Raw genomic sequence first — 26,443 nt, 5'->3', positions numbered from 1 at the left:
GACATTTAGAGACATGTCGCAGATTTTGAAATTTCTTTCTTGATTCGTTATGCCCAACTAACAGCGCGTTTGAACTTATTAGCACTTTTTTTTTTTGTCTGTGCTCTGGCCTGCGCCAAGAGACAGGTGCAAAAAATACTGCATCCGTCAAGAAACAGCAACAGGCTAAAAGACAGAAAAAACATGAAAAGAACAACAACAACAAAAAAAAACCCAGATCTCCCTCCTTTGTCAGCAGTCAACAGTACTGCAGTGTCAACAAGCAGAATGTGAACGAACCTTCAGCTCAACTAAACTCTGACTCTTATTAGAATTTAACGTTAAGAATTTCATACTTAGGTTCCGTACTGAATCAAGATTTACATCAAAGAAAGGACAGTAAGTTCCACCTTTTCAATACTATATATTGTGTGAAAGTTTTACATTTCTGTTAAAACATCACAATTTTTGTATATTTGGTACCGGTTTCGACAGATTCTCTGTCATCATCAGCCAAGGACAATTATACAAAGACAAGTTACATTGATCATGACTCTTATGTTAAGATCACAATAGTAGTTTAAGACATATACATGATATGGCTAAAATAGTATTTACATATATAGACTGAAGGTCAATAAGATAAAATAGTCGTATTTCTGTAGGTGTACACCTTGATATTTCTAATTAATATTATAGACTCAAGCCAATAATCACACTCTACTACAATTTTACATTACAAGAATAGAATCTCTTTCAATAAGTTAATCCTTTTTAATTAGAAATATCAAGGTGTGCCTCTACAGAAATACGACTATTTTATCTTATTGACCTTCAATCTATATATGTGAATACTATTTTAGCCATATCATGTGTATGTCTTAAACTACTATTGTAATCTTAACATAAGAGTCATGATCAATGTAACTTGTCTTTGTATAATTGTCCTTGGCTGATGATGACAGAGAATCTGTCGAAACCGGTACCAAATATACAAAAATTGTGATGTTTTAACAGAAATGTAAAACTTTCACACAATATATAGTATTGAAAAGGTGGAACTTATCGCCCTTTCTTATTAGAAGTTCTCTTTCAGTAAAACACACAGCAGACATTTCAGCAGTTTGATCCAGTACCATACGTAAATGCTTGGTTCTCATCAGGAAGACATTCAGCAGACTATCCCAACTGCCGCTAAAGAAAAATGACAACAGAACCTCAACACTATGAAGCCGTGTGGAAAATGCTGAAACGTAACGCAAATAACAGTAGTTCATATTTTCCAACTAAAGCTCTATGTCAAATTAATATTACCGATGGACAGCATAGAAAAATCACCATATTTGAGCAATGCTTACTTCTCTTGCCATCAGTAATGACCTGAGTGCAGTCGTTTACCCGGGAAGTGATGGGACATTTGAAAAGCGCCCCCGACCGGTTTGTTCCGGGCTGTTCATTCTGGCCCAGTGGAGCTCCCACCAGCAACCTGAAAGCAAGAAAAGTATCAAAGTCAGTAAACACTAGAAACTAGAACGATGTGGATAGATTTAAGTCAGGCCTCAATAATGTGGCCCTGTGGTGCAGTGTAAATAGAACGTCCTTAAATGTACAAATATATCCTGTTAACTAGATCCAAAGCACCTCTATAGTGCGATTACTATCTGATGGCACAGATCTGCGAGAAGCCACGAGCTAAGAGGGGAAGGAAAGTGGTGGAGGGGTAACTACTGGTGAGCTACTGGAAGCGAAGTGAAACCTTGTCACCACAGTTACCAAGAGGGGAACAGGATTACCCACTGAACGGCTGCTTGAAAACCACCAGAAACCTTAGCCCCCACCGTCCTTCCCTCTCTCAAGTCTTGTTTAGTTACGAAAATACTATACAAACACATAAATAAAGTATATAATTTTAGTTCAAAGGTTAAAAGTATTAGAAATATATTTCAATGTGAACTATATACACAGTCCCAACTTCTTACAATAGGCCTACTTCGTTTGCTAGCTCATATGGCAGCACTGATTGTTCCTCCTCAGTCCTGACCAAATCGATAAAAGCAAATTTATCATTTTGGGTCGCCGTTAGTTTTAATAATGTTCTGCTGACTAAACTGTGTTAATGTTTTGAGACCAAAGGAGACATTTTTCCAACTGATATATCAATCTTTGTGTTGGCGTCCAAGTAACATGATTAAGAATGGAAATCGACACTATAACAACCTTAAGTGAATTTGACACTTGAAGAAGTGACACTTTACTATGAAAGAATGACTCAAAGAAGCGTTCCATGCTCCGTTATTTTGAAAGGAATTCCCTACATTTCACCTCCATCTACAGTTCAAGTCTTCCCCGGCTCGAATGTTGATGGCACTATCAACGTCAGGAACTTAAATTTGAACTGTTACATTATTATACTCTCTATACCACAATTCATAAGATTTTATTTCGAAAAACCATCAAAATACTCACTGACAATCGTGAAAAGACTAGATTTACCACTGCCCACTGTAAGTTAAAATTTGCCCACTGACGAAGAAAACTAGATTTAGTGGGAAAACTACCACGTTGGCAACACTGCTTGTCACACTAACGTCGTCACCAGCTGGCCGGCCGACAGCGGAAGGAGAAGCGCGGAAAATGGACATTCAATTACAAGGAGCCGATGTGAACACTTCCGTAACAACTAGCGAAGTGAATGTTCCTCCTATCACACTGCAGCACATGGACTCGTGCGCATACAAAACTCATTTAGTGCGCAATTAAGGTTTTGTACCATCAGACAGTAGTCGCGCTCTACATCAAATTTCACTGTGTGGCAAGAATGTGATGCCTTGTACCTCAATAAGACTGTCACATTTACACGTATCTGAATTTATCACAAATATCTAGTTCCGCCCGTAATGTGAATACTTTACATAAAGCAAGATTAACAAAAACTACTTGGGCACCACTGCAACAAAATTACAGAATTAATACAGCATGAAAGTAAACCCTACAGGGGTGGATCATAAACTGACGATATCCAGGAAATGCAAATATGGCAGGAAATCACGGGAATGTTGCACATTACTCAGAAGGAATATAACCTCACACTCACTAAATAATATCTGTATATATTATAACAAATCAACACAATAACTTAATAATTAACATATCTTGCACTTCTCTACAATCACGTATCTACATTAATATTACAAGTCTGCAGGCGGTTGGTTCGACGATCTGGAAATGAAATTAATGAAATGGAGCGCTGAGAACCCGCCACCATCACCGTAACACTTGTCGGGAATATTCATTCATTGTGCAGCATATAAACTTACATGTGCACTGTTAACTGGTAGCTTCCTTAAATAACACGGAAATCTGAAATGTTGTACTACGTGTTGATCACTTTCCACATAACTGGCATTACGTCCATGGACTTCACAAAGCTGTGTTTCATTGGCAGAATTTGGCAACTCGTTTCGTGATGAGTCATATTATGCATATCTTCACTTGTCGTTTCATAGTTTGACCGCAGATTACACTTCGCAACAATGTAGCAGCCTAGCAAAAGCTGTAGAACGAAGCTCCAAAAGCATGCAAATAAGGAGTTCGTACTAGAAAATCGTCGCTGCCGGGACAAAACCTCCTATGTGAAATATTTTAGCTTAGAACTTTGGCCGGTAAGTTTCTGTCATCTAAGGTGAAAAACTGTGCGAATATTGTCAACGCATTCTCGCTCTTCATAATGTATGTGCTGCGGGTCAGTACATCTCCAAATATATTATCACATGGGAGGTTTTGTCCCGGTAACGACGAAATGCTATTCTATTCCGGTATGCGGCAAATCATCTGATGTTACGGGAATAGCTTCTAAGTAGCAGCTATGTATACAGCATGATAATTCAATGATAATAAGTGACGTCACGTAGCACTAACCATGGCTGACGAGATGATCCGGTGTGCGGCCTACTTAACATGGCGTCCGTTGTGTAGAAGTCACTCCCTATTATTTTTCTTCTTTTGTTGTCTTTCGTCCAGCAGTTTCCTTAAGCTACAGTTAGATGACAGAATGTCTACGGTCAAGAATGATTACCTCGCTAATTCGTAGGCCAGTCTCGGTAGAATGTTTCGAGGAAGCGGGTTTTAATTTTATCTATCGTGGATAGGTCATTCAGTGACAATGTAGGCATTACCTTCGCGTAGAACAGTGAAACCAGCATGATTACACAAGGAAAACGTACGCGGGAAGTTGTGTATGGTTCCCTTGTTCTTACTGAAATTTAAGTGGACACCGAATTACTATTAAGTAGGTAGTGACATCAGTTTGACATTAAAACGCGTAAGGTAGTAATCCAAGCCTGTATTCAATTTAGTATTGCATTGTTACTCCAATAGGTGAAAAAATATATTGAAAGAAGGACTAGGAAGAGGAAAACTTGGGTTAGGGAATATATTGGTAGGCAAGTCATGCGTGGGTCATCGAACCCTATTGAAAGAATTGGCTGCAGATGATCCGCTTTCCTGTAAGAACCTAGTTCTATAGTTCTTGCTGGTAGGCAGTTTGTAACGTTTTTAATTTATTGCGTATTTTAATGTCTGCGTTATTCAAGACTGGGTTTTTCAGTTCGAGAACAAGCCTCTCAAACAGAACTTTCCATTTGATTTTATTCACATAGCAATTGTGCCAGGCATTCTAAAGAAAAAACATTTATCGTATACTTCGAAGAACTTATTCATCTGACCGGGCGAGATGGCCGTGCAGTTAGGGGCGCGCGGCTGTGAGCTTGCATCCGGGACATAGTGGGTTCGAATCCCACTGTCGGCAGCCCTGAAGATAGTTTTCCGTGGTTTCCCATTTTCACACCAGGCAAATGCTAGAGTTGTACCTTAATTAGGGCCACAGTCGCTTCCTTCCCACTCCTAGGTTTTCCTATCCCATCGTCGCCATAAGACCTATCTGTGTCGGTGAGATGTAAAGCCACTAGCACAAAAAAAGTACTCATTTCTGTTAGGTTAAGGCTCGTGGTGACGTCATGTGAGATGAAGGCCAAGTTGAGGTTTACACACGAACTGGAGTGGAGTCTAGCAGTCACACTATGGGAAAGTGGACACAAAAGTAGGCGGGTTGTCAGTTTACTTGCTGTTTGAATGATAATTAACAACTTGATTCCTCTAAACTTTCCCGGTGTAATTAGCCTTAAGGTACAGCCCCAGCACTTACATGGTCTGAAAATGGGAAACAGTGGTGTCAGGGCTGCCAACGGTGGGATTCAAACCCACAATCTCCCAATTGCAAGTCACAGCTGCGGAGCCGGCTCGCTCGGTTCATCAAGTATCCATGTACACTTCGCAGTCCGCTGCTGTTGCTCGTACATCCCCTCTGGTGCCAGGCTCAAGCGTTGTCAACGATCCAGGCTCTTCAAGTGCGTTAAAATTTTCTGTACGTTCTTCTATAAATAGATACTTCAAATGAAATGATAAATGGTTTCGATAGCACAACACTGACCCTTGTCTTACCTTTAAAAAAAATCCCACACATTCTCTCTCTGGGGTAATATGCTCACCTCAGCATACAACATTCCAGGACCAGGGCCGTGACGTAGTCTTCGGTTCTCGGCGCCCCAGGTTGGATTCTGGACAGTTTCGAGGAATTTTAATCGTAAACTGTTATTCCCTTTGGCTCGGAGACTGGGTGTTTGTGCTGTCCCCAACATTCCTGAACTCGAACACCACACAGAACACTACACTCTACCACAGTAACGCGCAGTTTCCCATACACGGCAGACTCCACCCACCCTCGTCGGAAGGTCTGCCTTAGTGGTTAAGTGTAAGGGGGGCCTAGAACCTCAACTTTGCTACGAATAAAGACTTTTATCTATCCATCTATCTACAAGGCATGCAGCAGGCTAGCAACAGCCACACGAAATTAACGATTATTCCGCTATTTGTATTAAGTCGCACCGACATGGCTAGGTCTTATGGCGACGATGGATAGGAAAGGGCTAGGACTGGAAAGGAGGCTACCGTCGCATTAATTAAGGTACAGCATCAACATTTGCCCGGTGCGAAAATGGGAACCCACGATATACCATACTCACGGCCGCCGACAGCGAGGTTCGTATCCCGAATGCAAGCTGACAACTATATGACCCAAAACAAGTAGCCACTCATTCGGTAGTGCAACAAGTGCATGTGTAACTTTGGAGATTACTGTTAGGAATAAAACACTTCGTTTTATTGGATTAATTTAATCTAGGATGACCCAATCGGTACATATACACAGTTATACTTGAAAATTAATGACAACAGCGCACTAATTAGTGGCTATTTACAAAAGCCTCTTGTCCCCACAGCAGGTCTCTAGCTTGCTGGTATTTACCTGGAACGAGCGACACTTCCGTAATCTTGATTGACAGCTCTCATCTTTCATTTATCGCACACGACAGTCACATTACATAGCATTTACATGTACACAGATTCGATCACATGTCTCTTCACTATTAAAATACACGACTGCTATATACTTGGCTCGACTCCAGACAAGGCCGATAACGTGCACAACCAACTCACTTAACTGCTCCACACACTGAACACACATCACTCGCCAACTCAATGGCAACTGCTAAGACTACAGCAACATTACTCTTCAACGCAAAACTACGACCCACACTTTAACGTTGCTCTCCAACGCATTTTTCCAGTACGCTCGACATCAACACCATCTCTCCTCTTCGTTCACGGCGCGCCTGCTTTTGTAACTCTGTTGATGAAGTACTAAAACATTCGTGGTTCGGCCGGAATATGAATATTCTAGTTTCGCCTTCCAATGATAATGTTACTTGCTTTACGTTCCACTAACTAGTTTCGGGTTTTCAGAGACCCAAAGTGCCGGAATTTAGTCCCGCAGGAGTTCTTTTATGTGCCAGTAAATCTACCGACACGAGTCTGACGTATCTGAGCACCTTCAAATACCACCGGACGGAGCCAGGATCGAAGATGCCAAGTTGGGGTCTGAAGGCCAGCGCCTCAACCGTCTGAGCCACTCAGCTGGCTTTCGCCTTCCAGAATGTCCACAGGTACCAGGGAAACAGTACAATAGAGGGAGAGGCCGTCACATGGCCTCGGGCCGACTGGGAGATTTCCGGCCTGATTCACTCATCCATTCCAGAAAATACCGAAGGAGCTTCCAGAGGGCTTCCCAGTCGTGTGAGCACATAACATTGCTTTTTAAATAAATCTTTGTTGTTACTGTTAAGTGCCAGCCCTCTGTATTTAGCCCCTTTGGTATTTCATGGAAGGAATTAGTAAGTCAGTTGGGGGCTCCCAGTCTGAGGGCATAGTGACAGTGTCTCCTCTCGACTGTTCTCTTCGTCTGGTTTCCCTGCGCACGTTCTGGAACACAAAACGAGGAAGTTACGTCTCTAGCCGAGCCTCGAAAATTCTAGTACCCCCATCACCAACGATATAAAAAGCAGGCTAGCCGCAAACAGTAGTTAGTATTTGGAGCTGGACGGCAGTAGTGCTGGCTGTCGTCAGTTTCAGTTTTGGTGTGGTGTGTGTCCCACAGGAGTCAGTGTCAGAGTATCGTCGTAATAGAGTGTTGTTGGAATACCGTGTGTGTACTGCCTTGGAGTAATGAGTAGAGTACTGTTTGTGTACCGACGTGGAGTCGGTGTGTGTAACCGTAGGTGTGAATAGAGCTGGAGCTGTATCAACTATCGTTGTTGTGAGGAGTAGTGTAGTGCTGATTAGCACTATTGAGCCGTTGTTGCTATGTGACCTCTGTTTAGTTGTCAGTGTTAAGTAGTTCACTGTGTAGAGCAGTTACGTTCTCTGTGAGGTAACTGAACTGCATGTATGAGTCTGGAGTCGAACCAAGGAACAGTCGTCTTGTGTTGTGATAACGGCACTGTGTTCGAATCTATCTGCATATAGATGCTATGCGAAGTGATTGAGCGTGTAAAGCGAAGTAGAAGGTGAGCTGTCCATCAGGATTATTGCCATCTCAGATAATACCAGCAAGCTGCCTACTGCAAGGACAGAGACTTTGTAAATAGAAATGAGTGGAGTGTGGTCATTCATAGTTGAATATAATTGTGTGTGTGTTCATATTTGTGTGTGCACTAATTGGGTCATACTGAATTGAACTAAATTAAATCGTTAAAAGACTGTGTTTTATTCGTAACAATATCATTTTGTGCTGGTAGTGGTGACTATTATTTTAAGGAGGAGTACTACTGGACAACCATCCTCTATTAACACTAATCAGAAGGAAAATGTCCGATTCTTCGAAAAATGAAGGTATCGGCCAAAAAAAATGACAACGGCCACGAAGGGCATGACAATGGAAGACTCTCTAGGCCTCGAAAACGTACTATCGTCGGGGTGGCAAAAGAATACGAACTGACCACGGGAGGTAGGATAGGACGTATAATCAGTAGTGATTGGTAGATGAAAGTGATGGGACTGGCACAAGTGGAAGCAATACCGTGACTCTGCTAAGGGCCCCGTGGGCGCCAACCCACGCTCCCAAACTAAGAGCACCCTTTTAGTCCCCTCTTACGACAGGTAGGGGATATCGTGAATGTTTTTCTACCACTCGCACCCACAGGGGAATCATTCTGTGGCCCTTATTCAGCTTTAATTTGATCCTCCCTTATCCATTCAGAAGTAAAGAATTCACACATTTTTTACCCCTCATGGTCGTAAGGTAACCTTTTGTGGTATAATTGCCTCGGGCTTACCGAGTGATTTCTTACGGTACTCTATATGAGGGGGTCAAAATTCATATTTAGACCGTCAAATCGCCTATTTTTTACACAAAAATCCAACCTCAAATTTTGGGTTCCTTTCTTGCCTGTTAACCTTTCAGTTCATGGACCATTTGATTAAAGGCATCAAATAATGCTCTCTACCTTGGGGCATCTTAACAACTATCGCATATCTCTCCATTTCGGAGTTATGAATCGCTAACTAAATTATGAACCTTAAGATTGTCCCCTTTTTTAAAGTTCATTCCCTCCCGGTATTTACAGAGGCCCACCGAGTGTCTATTTCCTGTAAAATCCCACATTTCCTATCAAACTGTACTTCAACCATTCCAGAGCTAGCCTATAAACTCATATGTGAGCTCAATTTCGTTTCACTAAGGTTCGAATGTATGTAGCCTGACTTTACAGACGCTGCTACGCTATGTATTTTTTTCTATTTTTTTAAGCCTTCACCTAGAGGGTAACGCCCCTCTGTCTGGCCAAGAGATGTATAGTAGTGGTCTGAGGTGCTGTGAAAAGTAAAGAGGGACCGGCTCGCAGTATTCTCCCTAGGACCTTTTTAATGGGCGGACCACCCTGCTGTTTTACAGAAATTTTGTAGTTAATGTTTACCTGTCCGATATTAATGCTCTGAGGGGAATAAACTCAAATTTTATCCTATCCCTTTTTCACGCCCTATTTCCCTCCCGACTACTCATTCCTGACACCCGGCTGACGAAAATTCCTGGGGAGAACACTGGTCTGTAACCTATAATCGGCACTGTCTCGCTATTTGCCTGAAGTAAGAATGGAAAACCACAGAAATCCGTTCTCAGGAGAGCCGACAGTAGGGCCAGCCCACCACCTCCCGAATGCAGAGTTCGGCTCTCTCAAGCCGCACTGCTCGGTGTCAGAAATGTTTTCTTATCCTTTGTATACACACTGTAGCAGTGACATGTGACGCGCTCAATCTCACCGTTACAGAATAGGGGAGTGTATTGAGCCTCGCCCTGTCCAGAACCCGCCCTAAGTCCATGTATGGCACAGGACGGGCTAGACTCTCATTAGGACACTCTTTTGTTCTGTCGCCTGTTTATTCCGCAGGATTGAGGAGGGCTTTCAAATGTTACGGTGGACGGTGACTGAATAACAGTGACTTTTGAAATTGCTATATATTTTAACACAGACCAACAAAGTGTTGCTTATACATTCGCAGCCACTGTATTTGATACTTTTTGACAGGGAATACGTCTATTGTATCGTAACCGTACTTGGACCGGTATGCGTTACCAAAAAAACATCACAATCATCACCCAATCATGTATTAGACATAGTGGCCTGTTACGATCCTCTTAAAGCATTTTCTCGCCAAATGTTTCATTGGATGACCGATGAATCTTGTTCCTTTAGGGTAGTATTTGAGAATATTTCTGGGAAATCTTCGTGTAATCATTCTGCGAACATATTTTTTCTGCGTTTCTTGATAACCACTTAAATATGAATGACCAGGCAAGTTGGCCGTGCGATAGGGCTGCGTAGCTAAAAGCTTGCATCTCGGAGGTAGTGGGTTCGAGCCCCACTGTCGGCAGCCCTGAAGATGGTTTCCAGTCGTTTCCTATTTCACACCAGGCAAATGCTGGAGCTGTACCTCAATTAAGGCCACGGGCGCTTCCTTCTCACTCTTAGGCCTTTCCTATCCTTTCGTCACTATAAGACCTATCTGTGTCGGTGCGACAAATTGTAAAAATAAAAATAAAATGAATGAATGAATGAATGAATGAATGAATGAATGAATGAATGAATAAATGGATTACTCTTTTCTCTTAATCATGGATGACCAACTGGGAAAAGAGTATTCGTTTATTCCAATCATAATACACTGACTGACAGAGCAAATGCAACACCAAGAAGGAGTGGTCAGAACTTTATGCCAATTGCAGGGTAGACTGACGTCACTGAGGTATGCTCATGATGTGAAATGCGCCGCTGTGCTGCGCACGTAGCGAACGATAAATGGGACACGGCGTTGGCGAATGGCCCACTTCGTACCGTGATTTCTCAGCCGACAGTCATTGTAGAACATGTTGTCGTGTGCCACAGGACACGTGTATAGCTAAGAATGCCAGGCCGCCGTCAACGGAGGCATTTCCAGCAGACAGACGACTTTACGAGGGGTATGGTGATCGGGCTGAGAAGGGCAGGTTGGTCGCTTCGTCAAATCGCAGCCGATACCCATAGGGATGTGTCCACGGTGCAGCGCCTGTGGCGAAGATGGTTGGCGCAGGGACATGTGGCACGTGCGAGGGGTCCAGGCGCAGCCCGAGTGACGTCAGCACGCGAGGATCGGCGCATCCGCCGCCACGCGGTGCAGCCCCGCACGCCGCGTCAACCGCCATTCTTCAGCATGTGCAAGACACCCTGGCTGTTCCAATATCGACCAGAACAATTTCCCGTCGATTGGTTGAAGGAGGCCTGCACTCCCGGCGTCCGCTCAGAAGACTACCATTGACTCCACAGCATAGACGTGGACGCCTGGCATGGTGCCGGGCTAGAGCGACTTGGATGAGGGAATGGCGGAACGTCGTGTTCTCCGATGAGTCACGCTTCTGTTCTGTCAGTGATAGTCACCGCAGACGAGTGTGGCGTCGGCGTGGAGAAAGGTCAAATCCGGCAATAACTGTGGAGCGCCCTACCGCTAGACAACGCGGCATCATGGTTTGGGGCGCTATTGCGTATGATTCCACGTCACCTCTAGTGCGTATTCAAGGCACGTTAAATGCCCACCGCTACGTGCAGCATGTTCTGCGGCCGGTGGTACTCCCGTACTTTCAGGGGCTGCCCAATGCTCTGTTTCAGCAGGATAATGCCCGCCCACACACTGCTCGCATCTCCCAACAGGCTCTACGAGGTGTACAGATGCTTCCGTGGCCAGCGTACTCTCCGGATCTCTCACCAATCGAACACGTGTGGGATCTCATTGGACGCCGTTTGCAAACTCTGCCCCAGCCTCGTACGGACGACCAACTGTGGCAAATGGTTGACAGAGAATGGAGAACCATCCCTCAGGACACCATCCGCACTCTTATTGAGTCTGTACCTCGACGTGTTTCTGCGTGCATCGCCGCTCGCGGTGGTCCTACATCCTAATGAGTCGATGCCGTGCGCATTGTGTAACCTGCATATCGGTTTGAAATAAACATCAATTATTCGTCCGTGCCGTCTCTGTTTTTTCCCCAACTTTCATCCCTTTCGAACCACTCCTCCTTGGTGTTGCATTTGCTCTGTCAGTCAGTGTATTTACATGTAGTTAGTATAGTTAGTATTACAAAATACCAAAGATATTCCAATTAACAAACGGTTACAAGAAATAATTAAAATATACTTTACTAACACAGTACCAATTCCATGAATATTACTTGGGCATATCTTCGAAAGTTCGACAACCTTAGTGTTCTGAGGTATTTCCTGGACTAACTTATACACACATCAAAAAATGTGTTGCATCACCTCGGTTCCAAGATCGCCGGTTCAGTCAGTCTCTACAACAGACCAGTCTCAACAATAGGTACGATGGTGGTGGTGGTGGTGGTGGTGGTGGTGGTGGTGGTGGTGGTGATAATTTTTTTTCCAGTGGCTTTACGTCGCACCGACACAGACAGGTCTTATGGCGACGATGGGATAGGAAATGCCTAGGAGTTGGAAGAAAGCGGTCGTGGCCGAAATTAAGGTACAGCCCCAGCATTTTCCTGGTGTGAATATGGGAAAACACGGAAAACCATCTTCAGGGCTACCGACAGTGAGATTCGAACCTACTATCTCCCGAATGCAAGCTCACAGCCGCACGCCCCTAACCGCACGGCCAACTCGCCCGGCACTTCGAAGAATGAAGCTATCGGGAAAAGGACGGGAAGAGACACGAAAGGCGTGGAAATTAAATACTTCCCAGGCCTCACAAACCTAATGCCGTCGGGAGTTGACCAACGGAGGCCGGACAGGAAAGATGAAAAAGAGGAGCTTGACATAAGTGTCTAGGGGAACTGTGGTAGCCAACCCATCTGGTCACCTATTACTACAGGCAGGAATTATCGTGGACGTATTTTACTGCTCCGACCCACAGGGGAATCTCAACCACAATGTACGTTGTTACAAGTTCGTACCGATGACATGTACTAAAATGGATTTCGAATAGCGAGCGTTGTGGATTTTGTTACGTCGGCGAAGACGGCGTCATCGAAACAGAGGTTCATATTATTACAGAAAAAGAGGAGCAAATGTCAGTTCCACTTACTCTTTCATTAGTCTCTGAGAATATACGATGACAATTTTTCTAATACCCAAGATTATTTATTACCTCAACTAAAATATAGTTTGCAATAGAACGACACACCTATGTATGTAGGTATCTGAAGAACGTCTCGCAATCACCAAAAATTAAGTTAAATAATATCCGGCTATGCATTATAAACTGTATTCTAAAGATAGGTGAAGGAAGGTACAAATTTTATATTCATTACTCGTATATGTGTCAGAAGGGACTCCTCTGTGTATTGTTGACTTTTAATGATGTTTAGAGAAAATGCTGGTTGAGCGTTGCCATCAGGTGGTGGGTCCAGTCGATTGGCAGTTGTTCATAGAGAGTGAAGGAGTTCAACTGGGTACCTGGATAGCGGTACAGCAGTGGTACAGTCCCAAATCCCCGGTAACTTATAAACTTCTTTGATGAAGAATGACAGACCGAGCTCGATAGCTGCAGTCGCTTATGTGCGGCCAGTATCCAGTATTCGGGAGATAGTAGGTTCGAATCCCATTATCGGCAGCCCTGAAAATGGTTTTTCGTGGTTTCCCATTTTCACACCAGGCAAATGCTGGGGCTGTACCTTAATTAAGGCCACGACCGCTTCCTTCCAACTCCTAGCCCTTCCCTGTCCCATCGTCGCCGTAAGACCTATCTGTGTCGGTGCGACGTAAAGCAACTAGCAAAAAAAAAAAAAAAAAAGAAGAATGACAGTATGTGTCGAAAGAATCACCTTCGTTTTGCAACACTAGAACGGGGCCGATGACCTTAGATGTTAGGCCCCCTTTAAACAAGCAAGAACAACAACAAGCCGAACTCTAGGAAGAACAGTAGAAGTAGATTACTACCTGATGGCACAAACCTGCGCGAAGCGAAGAGCTGAGTGGGGAAGGAAGATAATGTTGGATGTAACTACTGCTGTGCAGCTCACTTGTGATCTTAACCCGCAAATGAGTTACAATTAAGAGGAGCCGACGTGAACCCTTCCGTAGCAACCAGCGAAGTGAACGTTCCTTCCCTCTCACTCACGCTACAGCACATGGACTCGTCCGCATACGAAACTCATTTTGTGCGTACCTAAGGTTTTGTGCCATCTATGAATGGTCGTGCTGACACGACGGCAATGAATGAAGTGACAGGCTGTGCGCGAGGTGCCGGGACGGGCATTTGCGTTAATTTCGCGGCGTATTGTGCTTCGGTGGCTGACGTGCCACTCTTCGGCGCGTTTTTAAAGTTCATCGGTGAGCACATCGATTACATCGCACTTTCATTAAAGCGTCCGTAAAGTAATTAAAACCTTAATCGGAAAGTAAACAGAATGTCCTTAAATGTATCAATGAATCTGTGATGGAATCCAGTGGTTGTCATGGGTTTCATAAAGTTTCATGTACGATTACTCCGATCAGCTGATAGGTTTGAGGCTACGTGTTGCAATTAATGCCAAGCCAGATGGTAAACAATACCGGCATTTTGTAATAACAGGTATTATACACTAAATGGAGTACGTATTTGTCCAGAAGTTATTAATTTTTTCGTCGGAGTATGAAACTACTTCTGAAAGTGATCATCACAAGTCGCTGAACTCATTGCTGAGCGTCGTGACCTCATGAACTACAAGCGTCGCAATCCCGAACGGTTACCAGCTTGTCTTGAAGCCTGTTGAAGAGGTAAATCGGTTATCTTCTTCACTTGGTCAATCCAGCTGCTCGCTGTTACAGATACAGTTGCGATACATGCTCTGGAGAAGCGAAATGCGCATAATAACTCAAAGTACGTAACTGCCATAATTCCAAAATATTTTGAAATTGACTTCACACAACATTTCAGGCTGTCAAGGGTTGCAGTTGAGGTTTTGTAATTTTAAAAAAAATAACTGAACACCAAATTATAAACAACGGTAATCATCTATTCTGACTTTCCCATGTCATGTTGTAGGCTACAAACCTAAGCGAGAAACCCATGCAGTGTTCCTTTATTTCACAATCATCGCACACTCATCATAAAAGTGATGTTAGACGTATTCAGCGCTGTAAATATGTGATGGATATCCCAGTAACTTTAAAATGGTGCCTCCTGTGTTGCGTTCGGCCACTGCCAATCACATTTTAGTGGGTAATTTCGCCCACGTGTTGCGACAGCGGTTGTGATCAATTGTGGAGTGTGGTGTATGTGAACACAATATTGCATTACCGTACAAATGTGAGACCAACCACCGTTTTATGTGGTTGTAATGTGGTTGGGAAGTGCTATGTATGTTGTCAGTCTAATGGTTAAACTGATGTCGAAGAATCAATGCTAAAGATGAAAATTACCTGGAGTGTTGTTATTAACAGTTCCCAGCTAGTGGTAACTGGTAAAAAGTATCCAGTACCAGCAAGGACGGTGCAAATACCAGACCAAGCATGTCTGACAAATCCAACACTAATTAATTACTCAACTGTTTCGCGGGCGACTTGTGATTGAGAAAAGTCAAGGCATGGCACACTCAAAGGCCATTGTCTCGGCCTGTCCCTCCCACGGGTCCATCATTACTGCTCCCACTCTTTCCTTTCAAGGAGCTGTTTTCAAACTGTGAAGCTGCAGGAAGATTTTCAGCGTTCAAACAGAAGTACATTTGAATAATTTGTTTCAAAAACAGCACTTCTCCATTCAATCAAATTTTCTAAAAGAAGTTTCGTGACAATGTACTCTGGATATTGTAGCTGTTTTTTTTAACTCTATCAACCGCTAAACGCAAATATTCTGACAACCTGTTCAAATAAATCAACCCAATACCAACTTCTATAGAATTCTTCGTGTGTGCTAGTGTTGTGCTGTTTTCGAAACTAACAGTAATAATTAGGAAAAAAAAAAAAATCAATGTTAATACTGTAATCTTAAATTAATATAGAGCCTAATTTTTGTTACAGAACATATTTTAAAATGTATTATTTAACACAGGGTCTATAATAAAATACTGCCTATCATACCTGCCAACTTTACAAAACAAAAAATCAGGAGATTTTGATTTGAAAATCAGGAGAAATCAGGAGATACAAATGGTCAAGGCATGTATTCTATATGTCTTGCGCAATACAGGAGTACTATGGTATATATAATAACAGTTCTTATCTCAAAACCCGACTGTTCCTATAACAGGCTACAAGGCTAAAAATTACACATCTCTATTACCTCACAGGAAGTATGTTAGTGACATGATCGGTCTCTGATAAGCCTTCTGAAAATAGTATGAACTCGTGCTCCATAGGTGTGAATTAGTCATGCATTAAATGCCACTACTTAGCAAATGCATAGAATAATACATTGCATCACGTGCCCGCGCGATTATGGGAAGCGCAATGCTATTTTTATCAAGTAATAAATTAAAATTCGCTAGAATTGTCTCTAAATGAATCCTAAAATCTCTAGAAAAGTCACTAGCCACTATTTTTGAAATTCTGTCACTACATTACTAAAATAGACCCCAAATCTAGTGACTAGTCTCTAGAATCGACCAGACTAATGTGGATGAACACGAAAATAGCACGCGAGAACGAGAGATTTACAATCTATATACGCGTTGCAATATACAGGTTTCAATAAACATCGCACATTCGCGCGCATTTCTCATATTAATATACGTCGAAATTTCATTTGAAAGCGGCCAATGAGCGAAGGACATTCAGCCACTGGCGCACAATGCTGAAATGGCCGAATTTGAAAACAAATGTTTGAAGTTCACCAAAAAATCAGCTAAAATCGGGAGAAATAATACAATAATCGGGAGGCGGGGAAAAACTGTCGAAAATCGGGAGTCTCCCGCCTAAATCGGGCAAGTTGGCAGGTATGCTGCCTATTAATCACAACGTTTTGTATAGAACATCTTGCTTGCAAACAAAAGTTTACCAAGTTTCTGTTATATCACACAGTTCCACAAATGTCAATACTTCATTACAGTTAAGAATGAGAGCACAAAATAATAAACTCTTATTTCTCTGCAGAAAGCATTCTTGTGTCACCTCAACGATTCCTCAGCTGATGTCGTTGGGCGAACAAACAGTTCATTATACAAGAGATGCTGCCAGCGAACAGTACGCAGCGTATGAATTTGACACATACAGACATGGACAAAAGTATTCATACCCCAATTCATCCCAAACAAAATGCTTTATTGCTGGACCAATACGGAGTACAGGTCAAAATTACAAACCCAAACGCATACCTTATAAAGCAGTGTACATTAAAAAGCACAAAATAAACTGGAAGTAAGTAACAGTACATAACAAAGCAACAAATTCGTACTACATCACACTACTTATCTGGACATAAGTATTCATACCGTATTCCAGAAGAGTTCAGAATTCAATGAAGAAACAGGTATTACAAACTCGATCAGTAGCGCGTTTGTTTGCCTTTCCTGTATATTATTTATTTTAACCTGCTGGGCATTGAGAACTCCAGTTTCCGTGTTAGTTCAGCTGAAATGTTCCGCCATTCTTGTTGTAGTAACTGTTTCAAGTGTGTTTTACTTGTTATGTGGTGTTTTCTTAGTCTGGGCTCCAATTCACTCCATAGATGTTCGATGGGGTTGATATTCGGCGATTGGGGAGGTGTTTTTAATGTGTGCGGCGTGTTGTTGTGTACCCACAAGCGAACAATTACCGCCGTATATTTGGGGTCATTGTCGTGTTGGAAGTAAAATTCATTAGCAATCTCAAGCTCTTCGGCGCTTTTGCGAACGTTTTCTTTCAGGATGTTCAAATATTGAAATCTGTCCATAAATACCAACTCCCCGACACCTGAAGCGGCCATTGAGCCCCACACCATAACCCCACCCCCGCCGTGCTTCACAGTGGTAACGAGGTTCTGCTCATCGAGCTCTGTGTTAGGGCGTCTCCACACTAAAATGCGTCCATCACTTCGGAAAATACTACATTTCCTCTCATCTGTAAACATCACTGTCGACCAAAACGCATTATCTTTCATCACACATTACTTTGAAAATTGTAGTCTCTTCCGTCGATTCACTTTCGTTATGTGTGGTTTCTTTCTTGGGACCCTAGATCGATACCCAGCACGATGAAGGACCCTCCTTACTGTTTTGTTTGACACTGCATGATGGAAATTACCCGCCAGCTGCGATGCTATTGCCGAAGATGTAGTGTATAGTTGTTTTTTAATTGTGGTTACTATGAACCTTTCTTTTCGTGCGGTCAGTTTCTTCGGACGTCCACTTCTTTCCTTGCTTATAAGAACATCCTGTCCTTTTAACCTTTGTATGATACTTTGCACAGTTGGTTTACTTCTTCCAATGATGTTTCCGATCTCGGAATACGATTTTCCTTGGTGGTGAAGGCCTAGAATAAGTCGTATCTCTTCAACAGACGTTTCCTTGGTTTTCCTCGCCATTGGACTAGTACCGTCTATGACCAGCTGATCAGTCCATCTCTGTCTGCATCTACTACACAACTAATGCCACGGAACAACACAGGTTCCTCTTTACTCGTTCAAACGCCATTTTTACACGTAAGGTATGAATACTTATGTCCAGATAAGTAGTGCCATGGAGTACGCATTTGTTGCTTTGTTATGTACTGTTATTTACTTCCTCTTTATTTTGTGCTTTGTAATGACCACTGCTGTACAAGGCATACGTTTGGGTTTGTAATTTTGACGTGTACTCCGTATTGGTCCAGCAATAAAGCATTTTGTATTGGATGGCTAGGGGTATGAATACTTTTGTCCATCTCTGTACGTCAGTTCGTTCATCTGATATTAACTTACCAACACAAACGAGATGAGTCCGTCAAACACTAGCGTCTGTGTTATATCGTTCAGTGATCATGTTGACGTTTGTGCCTGGAAAAGAATATTTGCGGCATGCATCGCTTTTCTTATTTAATCAAAAGAAAAAAAAAGGCTGTGGAAAGTCATCGTTTGCTGGTAGAAACATATGGTGAACACGCTCCATCGATTAGAATATGTGAGGCATGGTTCCGTCAATTTAAACGTGGTGATTTCAGTAATACAGTGCACGCTATGGTAGACCACAAACGTGTGAAGACGACAATTGCAAGCGTTAATGAATGATGACCCAACTCAAACTCAATTATCGCCAACAAATGATGAATTTAAATCACGCATTGCTCGAAAGACGATCGGAATGGGCCAGAAGACATAACAAACTGATTCTGTTACACAGCACACAGCAAAACCAGTGAAAGACCCCTTGAAATCGCTTGGATGGGACATCCTTCCCCACCCGCCGTACTGCCTCGACCTGGCGCCATCTATCACCTCTTCGCTCAATGAGGCACGCAGTCGCACTTCAGCAATTTCGAAGCAATTGGAAATGGCTCGACAAATGGTTTGCCGCAAAAGACAAGCAGTTTTTCTGGCATGGTATTCGTAACTTACCTTAAAGATGGGCGAAGTGTGTACAAGCCAATGACCAATATTTTGAATAAGAACTAATTTCCCTCGAAAATGACGTGTTTTTTACCTCAAAAACCGTCAAAAAATTATGCACACACCTGGTAGAAGTTATGATATTCTGGTAAAATGTATGATTTCAATTTCTGTGTCAGCTAAGTTCTTTTCCTCTAACGCCACATAGCCCTGTGGATAAAGCAAGGACACTGTATAGGCTACACAGTAAAACTTCCCAATAACAGACACCTTCAGGGACAAAACTGTGTCCATTATTAAGAACAATTCAGAGTTGTTAAAGTACCAAGAAAAACAATTAAAAAGTCCTTTAGATGAAAATGTTTTTCAACATGAATCGACTTAGTCACAATACTCCACTTCTACTCGCGTGGTTTTCTTTTACGTTATCAAATCAGGGCAAGCTGACGGCAACTTACTGCATTTACACCCACTTTTTAAATATGTTCACAACATACAAAAACAGGTAAGTTTCACTATAACACTAGACCTTCCGCATCAGTTAAAATATGTACAATACAGTAAATAATGCCCATTAAAAACATCTTACAGGAATTGGTCAATTTTGGTCTGCATGACACTGACAATGCTGAATACTTTCTCAGTGTGTATTTCAAGGTCATTCGAAACTAGTAATCCGTCTGCGTCATTTTCCTTCAAAAAATACAGCTTCGGCTCTTTTACTCCTTCAGCGGCTTGTTTTACATTTTGAAAGCGCTGTTCGCACTCTTACATTATCACAGTTAGTGTCCGTTAACATGATCGTTAAGGCGTTGAAGTCTATATGGTCTGCCACCGTGGTTAGCCGGTTAGAATCCCGTTGGTCGAAAAACAATTTCATCATCAGAATGCTGGCCAGCAGAGTAGGGGAGGTGTTGGTATACAATTTCTAATTATTAGATTACGTGCCAAAGGTCTGGATTAAATTCCAATTCATATGGAGTGAGTGCATATAACGCCCTGCTGACGGTGATTCGCCCGTCGTATGGGGACGTCAAGCTTTCAGCAGATCCCTTGGTGTTATTCGATAGGAGTACATTTCGTGTCGACACCGAGGTTCACCCTCTCCCTGCTTCTTCTTCTTCTTCTTCTTCTTCTTCATCATCATCATCATCATCATCATCATCATCATCATCATCATCATCATCATCATCCAGACTTACATGTCACACATGGGCACCAGTGTCCTCGGACACTCCCGGCATTAAAAGCCATACGATAAATAAATAAATAAATAAATAAATAAATAAATAAATAAATAAATAAATAAATAAATAAATAATTTCCGGTGATTTGAATAATGGCCGCTATTCAGTGATGTCCGTTAAAGGAAGTTTTGCTGTATTTGGAGGAGAAAAGAGTATCTCTCCGGGAGAAGTTTTGTTCCTGTACAGAACTGAAGTACCGGATCGATTCTACACGCCAGAGATAAGCAAATGGCAGAAGTGTTCTTTCCGCACAAAAATGTGGCCTTTGCACCTGTAATCACAAAAGTATGAGTAACTCATTTACTGTCAAAAAGTGGAGAAGTGCTGTTTATGAAACAAATTATTCAACTGCAATGCCATAGGGAAAGATCTTCATTGGGATAGCCACATTAACAAGGTTTTAAATAAAAGTTACAAGCCCCTTCATATGGTTATGAGGGTATTTAGAAGTTGTAGTAAGGATGTAAAGGAGGGCACGTATACGTTCCTGGTAAGACCCCAATTAGAGTATGGTTCCTGTGTATGGGATCCTCACCATGATTACTTGATTTGAGAACTGGAAAAGATCCAAAGGAAAGCAGTACGATTTGTATTGTGTAATTTACGACAAAAGTGTAGTGTTACGAAAATGGTGCAAACTTTGGGCGGGTAAGGAGACGAGCTGTTCAACTAAGCAGTATGTTCCGAGCTGTTAGTGAAGATATGGTGCGGGAAGGCATTAGTAGGCAAGGAAGTTTGAATGGAGCTTTTGAAGGTAGGAAAGAAGACAACAGACTTTGGACTCAAGAAGACAAATTTTAAGAAGAGGAATTAGAAATTGGAATAATTTACCAAGGGCGATGTTCGAAAAATTTCCAACTTCTTTGAAATCATTTAAGAAATTAGGTAAACAATTAATAGAAAATCTGCCATTTAGGCGACAGTCCTAAATGCGTATCAGTAGTGATTTATTAATTTATTTATTTATTTATTCCGGCACCTCGGCATCTTCGAAAACCGTAAAAGTAGTTAGTGGGACGTAAAGCAAATAACATTGTTATAAAAAATGTACCTTCCACCGAAGTCCCAGTCCCCTTTACGGCTCTAAATGTATAGAGGATGCTGAGGTATGGATGATTAATGTCATTTGGAGCACAGCTATTGAGTCTGAATGTGAAGTGCTATTCATAGGCTCTGGACTGCTGCAGTAACACTTTCTGGCGCAGCGAGGAATGCAATGGCATACTATCTCACTCCTCATCTTGCCAAGTATGCCTCATTTAGGCGCCGCTACACGGTATTTGCGGTTTCCCAATAACCGCATAACCTTAGATGGTTCTATTCGAGAACCCAACCAGCCTTCGGGCCGATGACCTACAACAGGCAGGCAGACAGACAGACACCGGGCGAGTTGGCCGTGCGCGTAGAGGCGCGCGGCTGTGAGCTTACATCCGGGAGATAGTAGGTTCGAATCCCACTATCGGCAGCCCTGAAGATAGTTTTCCGTGGTTTCCCATTTTCACACTAGGCAAATGCTGGGGCTGTACCTTAATTAAGGCCACGGCCGCTTCCTTCCAACTCCTAGGTCTTTCCTATCCCATCGTCGCCATAAGACCTCTCTGTGTCGGTGCGACGTAAAGCTCCTAGCAAAAAAAAAAAAAAAAAAAAAAAAAAAAAAGACAGTACATGTTCATGAATCAGCGATACGAGCGAACGTTCTGTTGTCATTCGAGTTCTCCTGTTACAACTGAATTTATTGTATTTATTGATATACTTTCCATCATGCTCTACATTCTTGGCAGGACCCGAAATACATTGCAGAGCTCCCTCGCCAAACTCTTTCAAGTTTCCGGAAGCAGAAGAAATATAAAAATTATTTCTAAAATAACGTCTGCTTCGCATTTATATAACATTTTAGTATATATTTCGCGTTTTATACAGTTTCAAAAGACATTACAAAGTGGTTTACACGCCATGAAAAAATAAAAATACAAAAATATTTCGCGTAATATTGCTTATCACCAACCCTAAGTCCATATAATTAATATCTTAATGCATTTAATATACTCCGACTATACTCTCAAGAATTACTGTTCTTCCCTTTCCAGCTACTGCTATGCTACTTGTGTTTCTGTTTAAGCAAGCAAGACTAACGCATACTCTAGCGTCTATCAGTTCATACGGGTCGCGGGAGCGGAAGGGAATTTTTTGTTCACTTCTAGATCACTCACCAGGAAATACAGTACTGGCAATATACGAAGTGTCTAAATAGGAGTTAGTTTCAAGAGTTTCATTCGTCTGACTGCGACTGAATGGCATCAGCAGGAAGTGTCACTCATCGCATTCCGTAAAACAAACTGCACCGATGAGCAGAAACTTCTCGAGCTTTGTCAACCCGCCGCTCTCGGCACGGTATATTCATAACTTTAACCATCCACCGAAATAAAATTATAATTTTATCTGTACATTTCAAATCTTAGCCTCGTAGCCCCCCCCCCCCCTCTTTATTACGGATCAGGTATTCAAAAGACGAAAATAAGTTCATGCCCTTCGTGGTTCTTCTTTTCTTTTGCGGATACCTTCATACTTCTTAGGTTTAGGCCAGTGTTGCCAACTTAGCGGATTACCCGCTAAATCTGGCGGATTCTAAATCCTTCTAGCGGCGAAAAAAATGCATTTAGCAGCTAGCGGAATTTTTGTCGGGATTTTGATATGACAGAGGATTTTCTAGTGGTTTTGAATGTAAACGTAATGCCACACATTTATGACATAAATGTTACTGAATTAAATTAGTGGAAAAAATGAGAGTGTAGGCTACTTAGTCCCCGGTGGAAGTACTACTAAAGTTGTCTCTCAATTCCGTCGGGTCGAGCTTGAAAATCACCTTCATGTAATTGGGAAGTGCTATTTTTTTACTGGACGAGATCTGTTTTCCTTTTTGAGTGTGTATATTAGTTCGATTCATCCCTCGTGTCTGTGCGGGCTGCAGCACCACAGAGGTCAGTTTTTAAAGTATTTAGTATTTTAGTGACTTTTATCGAGTTGTGCATGCATTCTGTTCTTTCTTTCTTTTTTTATGTTAACGATTTACTTTATCAATTTATATACCTCTGCCTCAGGGGCAAAAAATCTCTATAGGTCGACGCCCTGAACAAATAAAAATTTGTTCACCTCTGCCTTAATGACTCATTGCACTTACTGTGTGCGCATGTTTATATCAAGTGTATTTATTTCGTAACACCGGTTTATTAACCACTAATCATCTTTCCCTAAGTTTGCAAGACGATGATTACAGACTTGATTGTTGCCAGAGATTTTCAGATGGATAGAACGAAGTGTATAGAAATAATTAAAATACATTCGGCTCTCATTTCAGAAATGAGTTGAAAAAATAGATAAGTGACAGCCCTTACAGTACCATCATCGACTAATCAACAGATGATGGGGCCTTAAATATCCGCGCAACATTTTACTGTGTAATAGCGTCCTAATGCCCGATTGTCCGGTGAATGTAGTAACTTACCGTATTTATAACTGCGTTGATTAAGAGAGTATGGCTAGTCAGTAAGCGGTAAGCAGTTAAGCACAAAATTATCTTACAATTAATAAATCATACTCTCTTTTAACTAAGTGGTGCTATTGCAACCATTCTCAATTCTATGCCCTCATAGTCGTTCCGACTCGGCGAACAAATATTCAAGATTGCACATTTATTATTACATTAAATGTTGAAGAATCTAGCGGATTTGTAGCGGAGTTGGCAGTCACTTAGCGGTTTCCACTCTTACAGTGTTGGCAACACTGGTTCAGACATGTTTCTATTTTTCCTCTGATTAATATTAAGACAGCGTTGCCCGGTTGTACATTCTCTTATAATTTCCTCTATTATCTATGTTGACATAAATGTGGATTAAGCCTAGCTTTTCGGCCGTATGTCCTTCCTGACGTCAATCCTATAAGGAGCAAAGTATTCACTCTCGCGTGTTTTTACGGTGGTTGGTAGTGTGATGTACTGTATGTCCATTGAGATGTGTTTTAAGACGAATAAACACACTCATCCCCCGAACCAGAGGTATTCATCAATCGCGGCTAAAATCTACGGTCTGGCTGGAAATCGTACCCGGAACCGTCTAAACCGAAGACTAATACGCTGACCATTCAGCCAAGGAGCCAGATATGTGGTGGTGTGTGTTTTTGTTTTCTATTCATATCATTTCCGCCTCTTAGTACCACAGTTAATACTAGTCAGTTTACCGGACAAGTTAGCCGTGCGGTTAGGGGCGCGGAGCTATGAGTTTGCATCCGGGAGATAGGGGGTTCGAACCATTTGTCGGCAGCCCTGAAAATGGTTTCCCGTTGTTTCCCATTTTAACACCAGGGAAATGCTGGGGCTGTACCTTACTTAAGGCCACGGCCGCTTCCTTCCCACTCCTAGACCGTTCCTATTCCATCGTCGCCATAAGGCCTATCTGTGTCGGTGCGACGCAAAACAAATTGCAAAAAACATTAGTCAGCCTTTCTGGATTTCCAATACTCCCTTCATCTTTGTGCAGGCGCTGTCCTTCGCTCCTGGCGAAAGATCCTTTATCCTTATGTACACAGGTCCTGAACTTATTTCTCTCCTGAACCAGTGTCACAGAGGCACCGGCCAGATCCTCCTCCTTCACTGCAGTTGCCCATGGACTCGTACAGAGTCGAAACCGTTTATTGCGACATCGCTCTTAACGACGTACTGTATATAACGGCGAAATCTAATGCTCCCGTCTAAATCCTATATAAACACTGTATTATAAAAAAAACCGCTTAGTACGACGTCGCTTATTACGGCACGTATATAAAGACGTATTCTGATAAATGTATCGACTATAACGTCCAATGTTGATTTTTGTTTGTTACGTATTTGAGTATTGTTAACAACAACATAACTATTATTATTGTAGCTTTCAAATCAGTCTGCCTGTTAAAATAGTCACGGCAAGCATCGCTGAGGAAATGTCGCGAAAGAAAAGTGCTTAATATTTAAGAAAAGTCGCACATAATATGATTAGAAAATGGGAATACAAATCGGGAAGTCATTGGGTGTATAATACTCAAAGATTACTACAATTTGGAAGAACAGAGAGAAAATACAGTCTCTTTGCGATGAAAATTCTATAAAAAATCAAGCGGGCCATATCACCTGTACACAAACACGTTGAAGAATCGTAACTTAGATGGTTTAAGGTGACACTCCGGAGATAAAAATCGATATGTTGGTCATTTTAGTGAATTTTTTTTGTCTGAAATTGAAAGGATTGAATTTCTTTTTTCTTGTCGCGAAGTTATTCCGCTCAATTCAAACAATTTATCACTGTAATAATTTGTTTGCCAATTGTAATTTTATATTTAAATTCCATTTTTCTCCCCTAATATTCTGCCAAATGTAACAAAATTTGTATGGTATATGTATCACAGCTATATTAAGAAACCTGCATATGGAATTTATGATTGCAGAATTTTTTGAAGTATAATAATTTCGTGTGGTTATTACTAGCCGAGTGCAGCCCTTGTAAGGCAGACCCTCCGACGAGGGTGGGCAGCATCTGCCATGTGTAGGTAACTGCGTGTTATTGTGGTGGAGAATAGTGTTATGTGTGGTGTGTGAGTTGCAGGGATGTTGGGGACAGCACAAACACCCAGCCCCCGGGCCATTGGAATTAACCAATTAAGGTTAAAATCCCCGATCCGGCCGGGAATCGAACCCGGGACCCTCTGAACCGAAGGCCAGTACGCTGACCATTCAGCCAACGAGTCGGACATTTTTTGAAGTAGTAGGGATTTTTAAG

At 42.1% G+C, this 26,443-nt stretch overlaps 1 protein-coding gene across 2 annotated transcripts in view; it reads right to left on the bottom strand.

Annotated features, from left to right (window-relative positions):
* Window positions 1-26,443, bottom strand: part of mew (multiple edematous wings) — a 288,348-nt gene that overhangs the window by 159,675 nt on the left and 102,230 nt on the right. For both annotated transcript variants that reach the window (XM_067146993.2, XM_067146995.2), the window contains exon 2: window positions 1,338-1,465. In XM_067146993.2, coding sequence (XP_067003094.1) covers window positions 1,338-1,465 — 128 coding nt within the window. The remainder of the gene's footprint in view (window positions 1-1,337; window positions 1,466-26,443) is intronic.

This window comes from Anabrus simplex, chromosome 5 (assembly GCF_040414725.1).
Source record: "Anabrus simplex isolate iqAnaSimp1 chromosome 5, ASM4041472v1, whole genome shotgun sequence".
NCBI lineage: Eukaryota > Metazoa > Arthropoda > Insecta > Orthoptera > Tettigoniidae > Anabrus > Anabrus simplex.
Note: the sequence above shows the minus strand (reverse complement) of the source record. Positions and strands in the feature narration are given on the sequence as shown.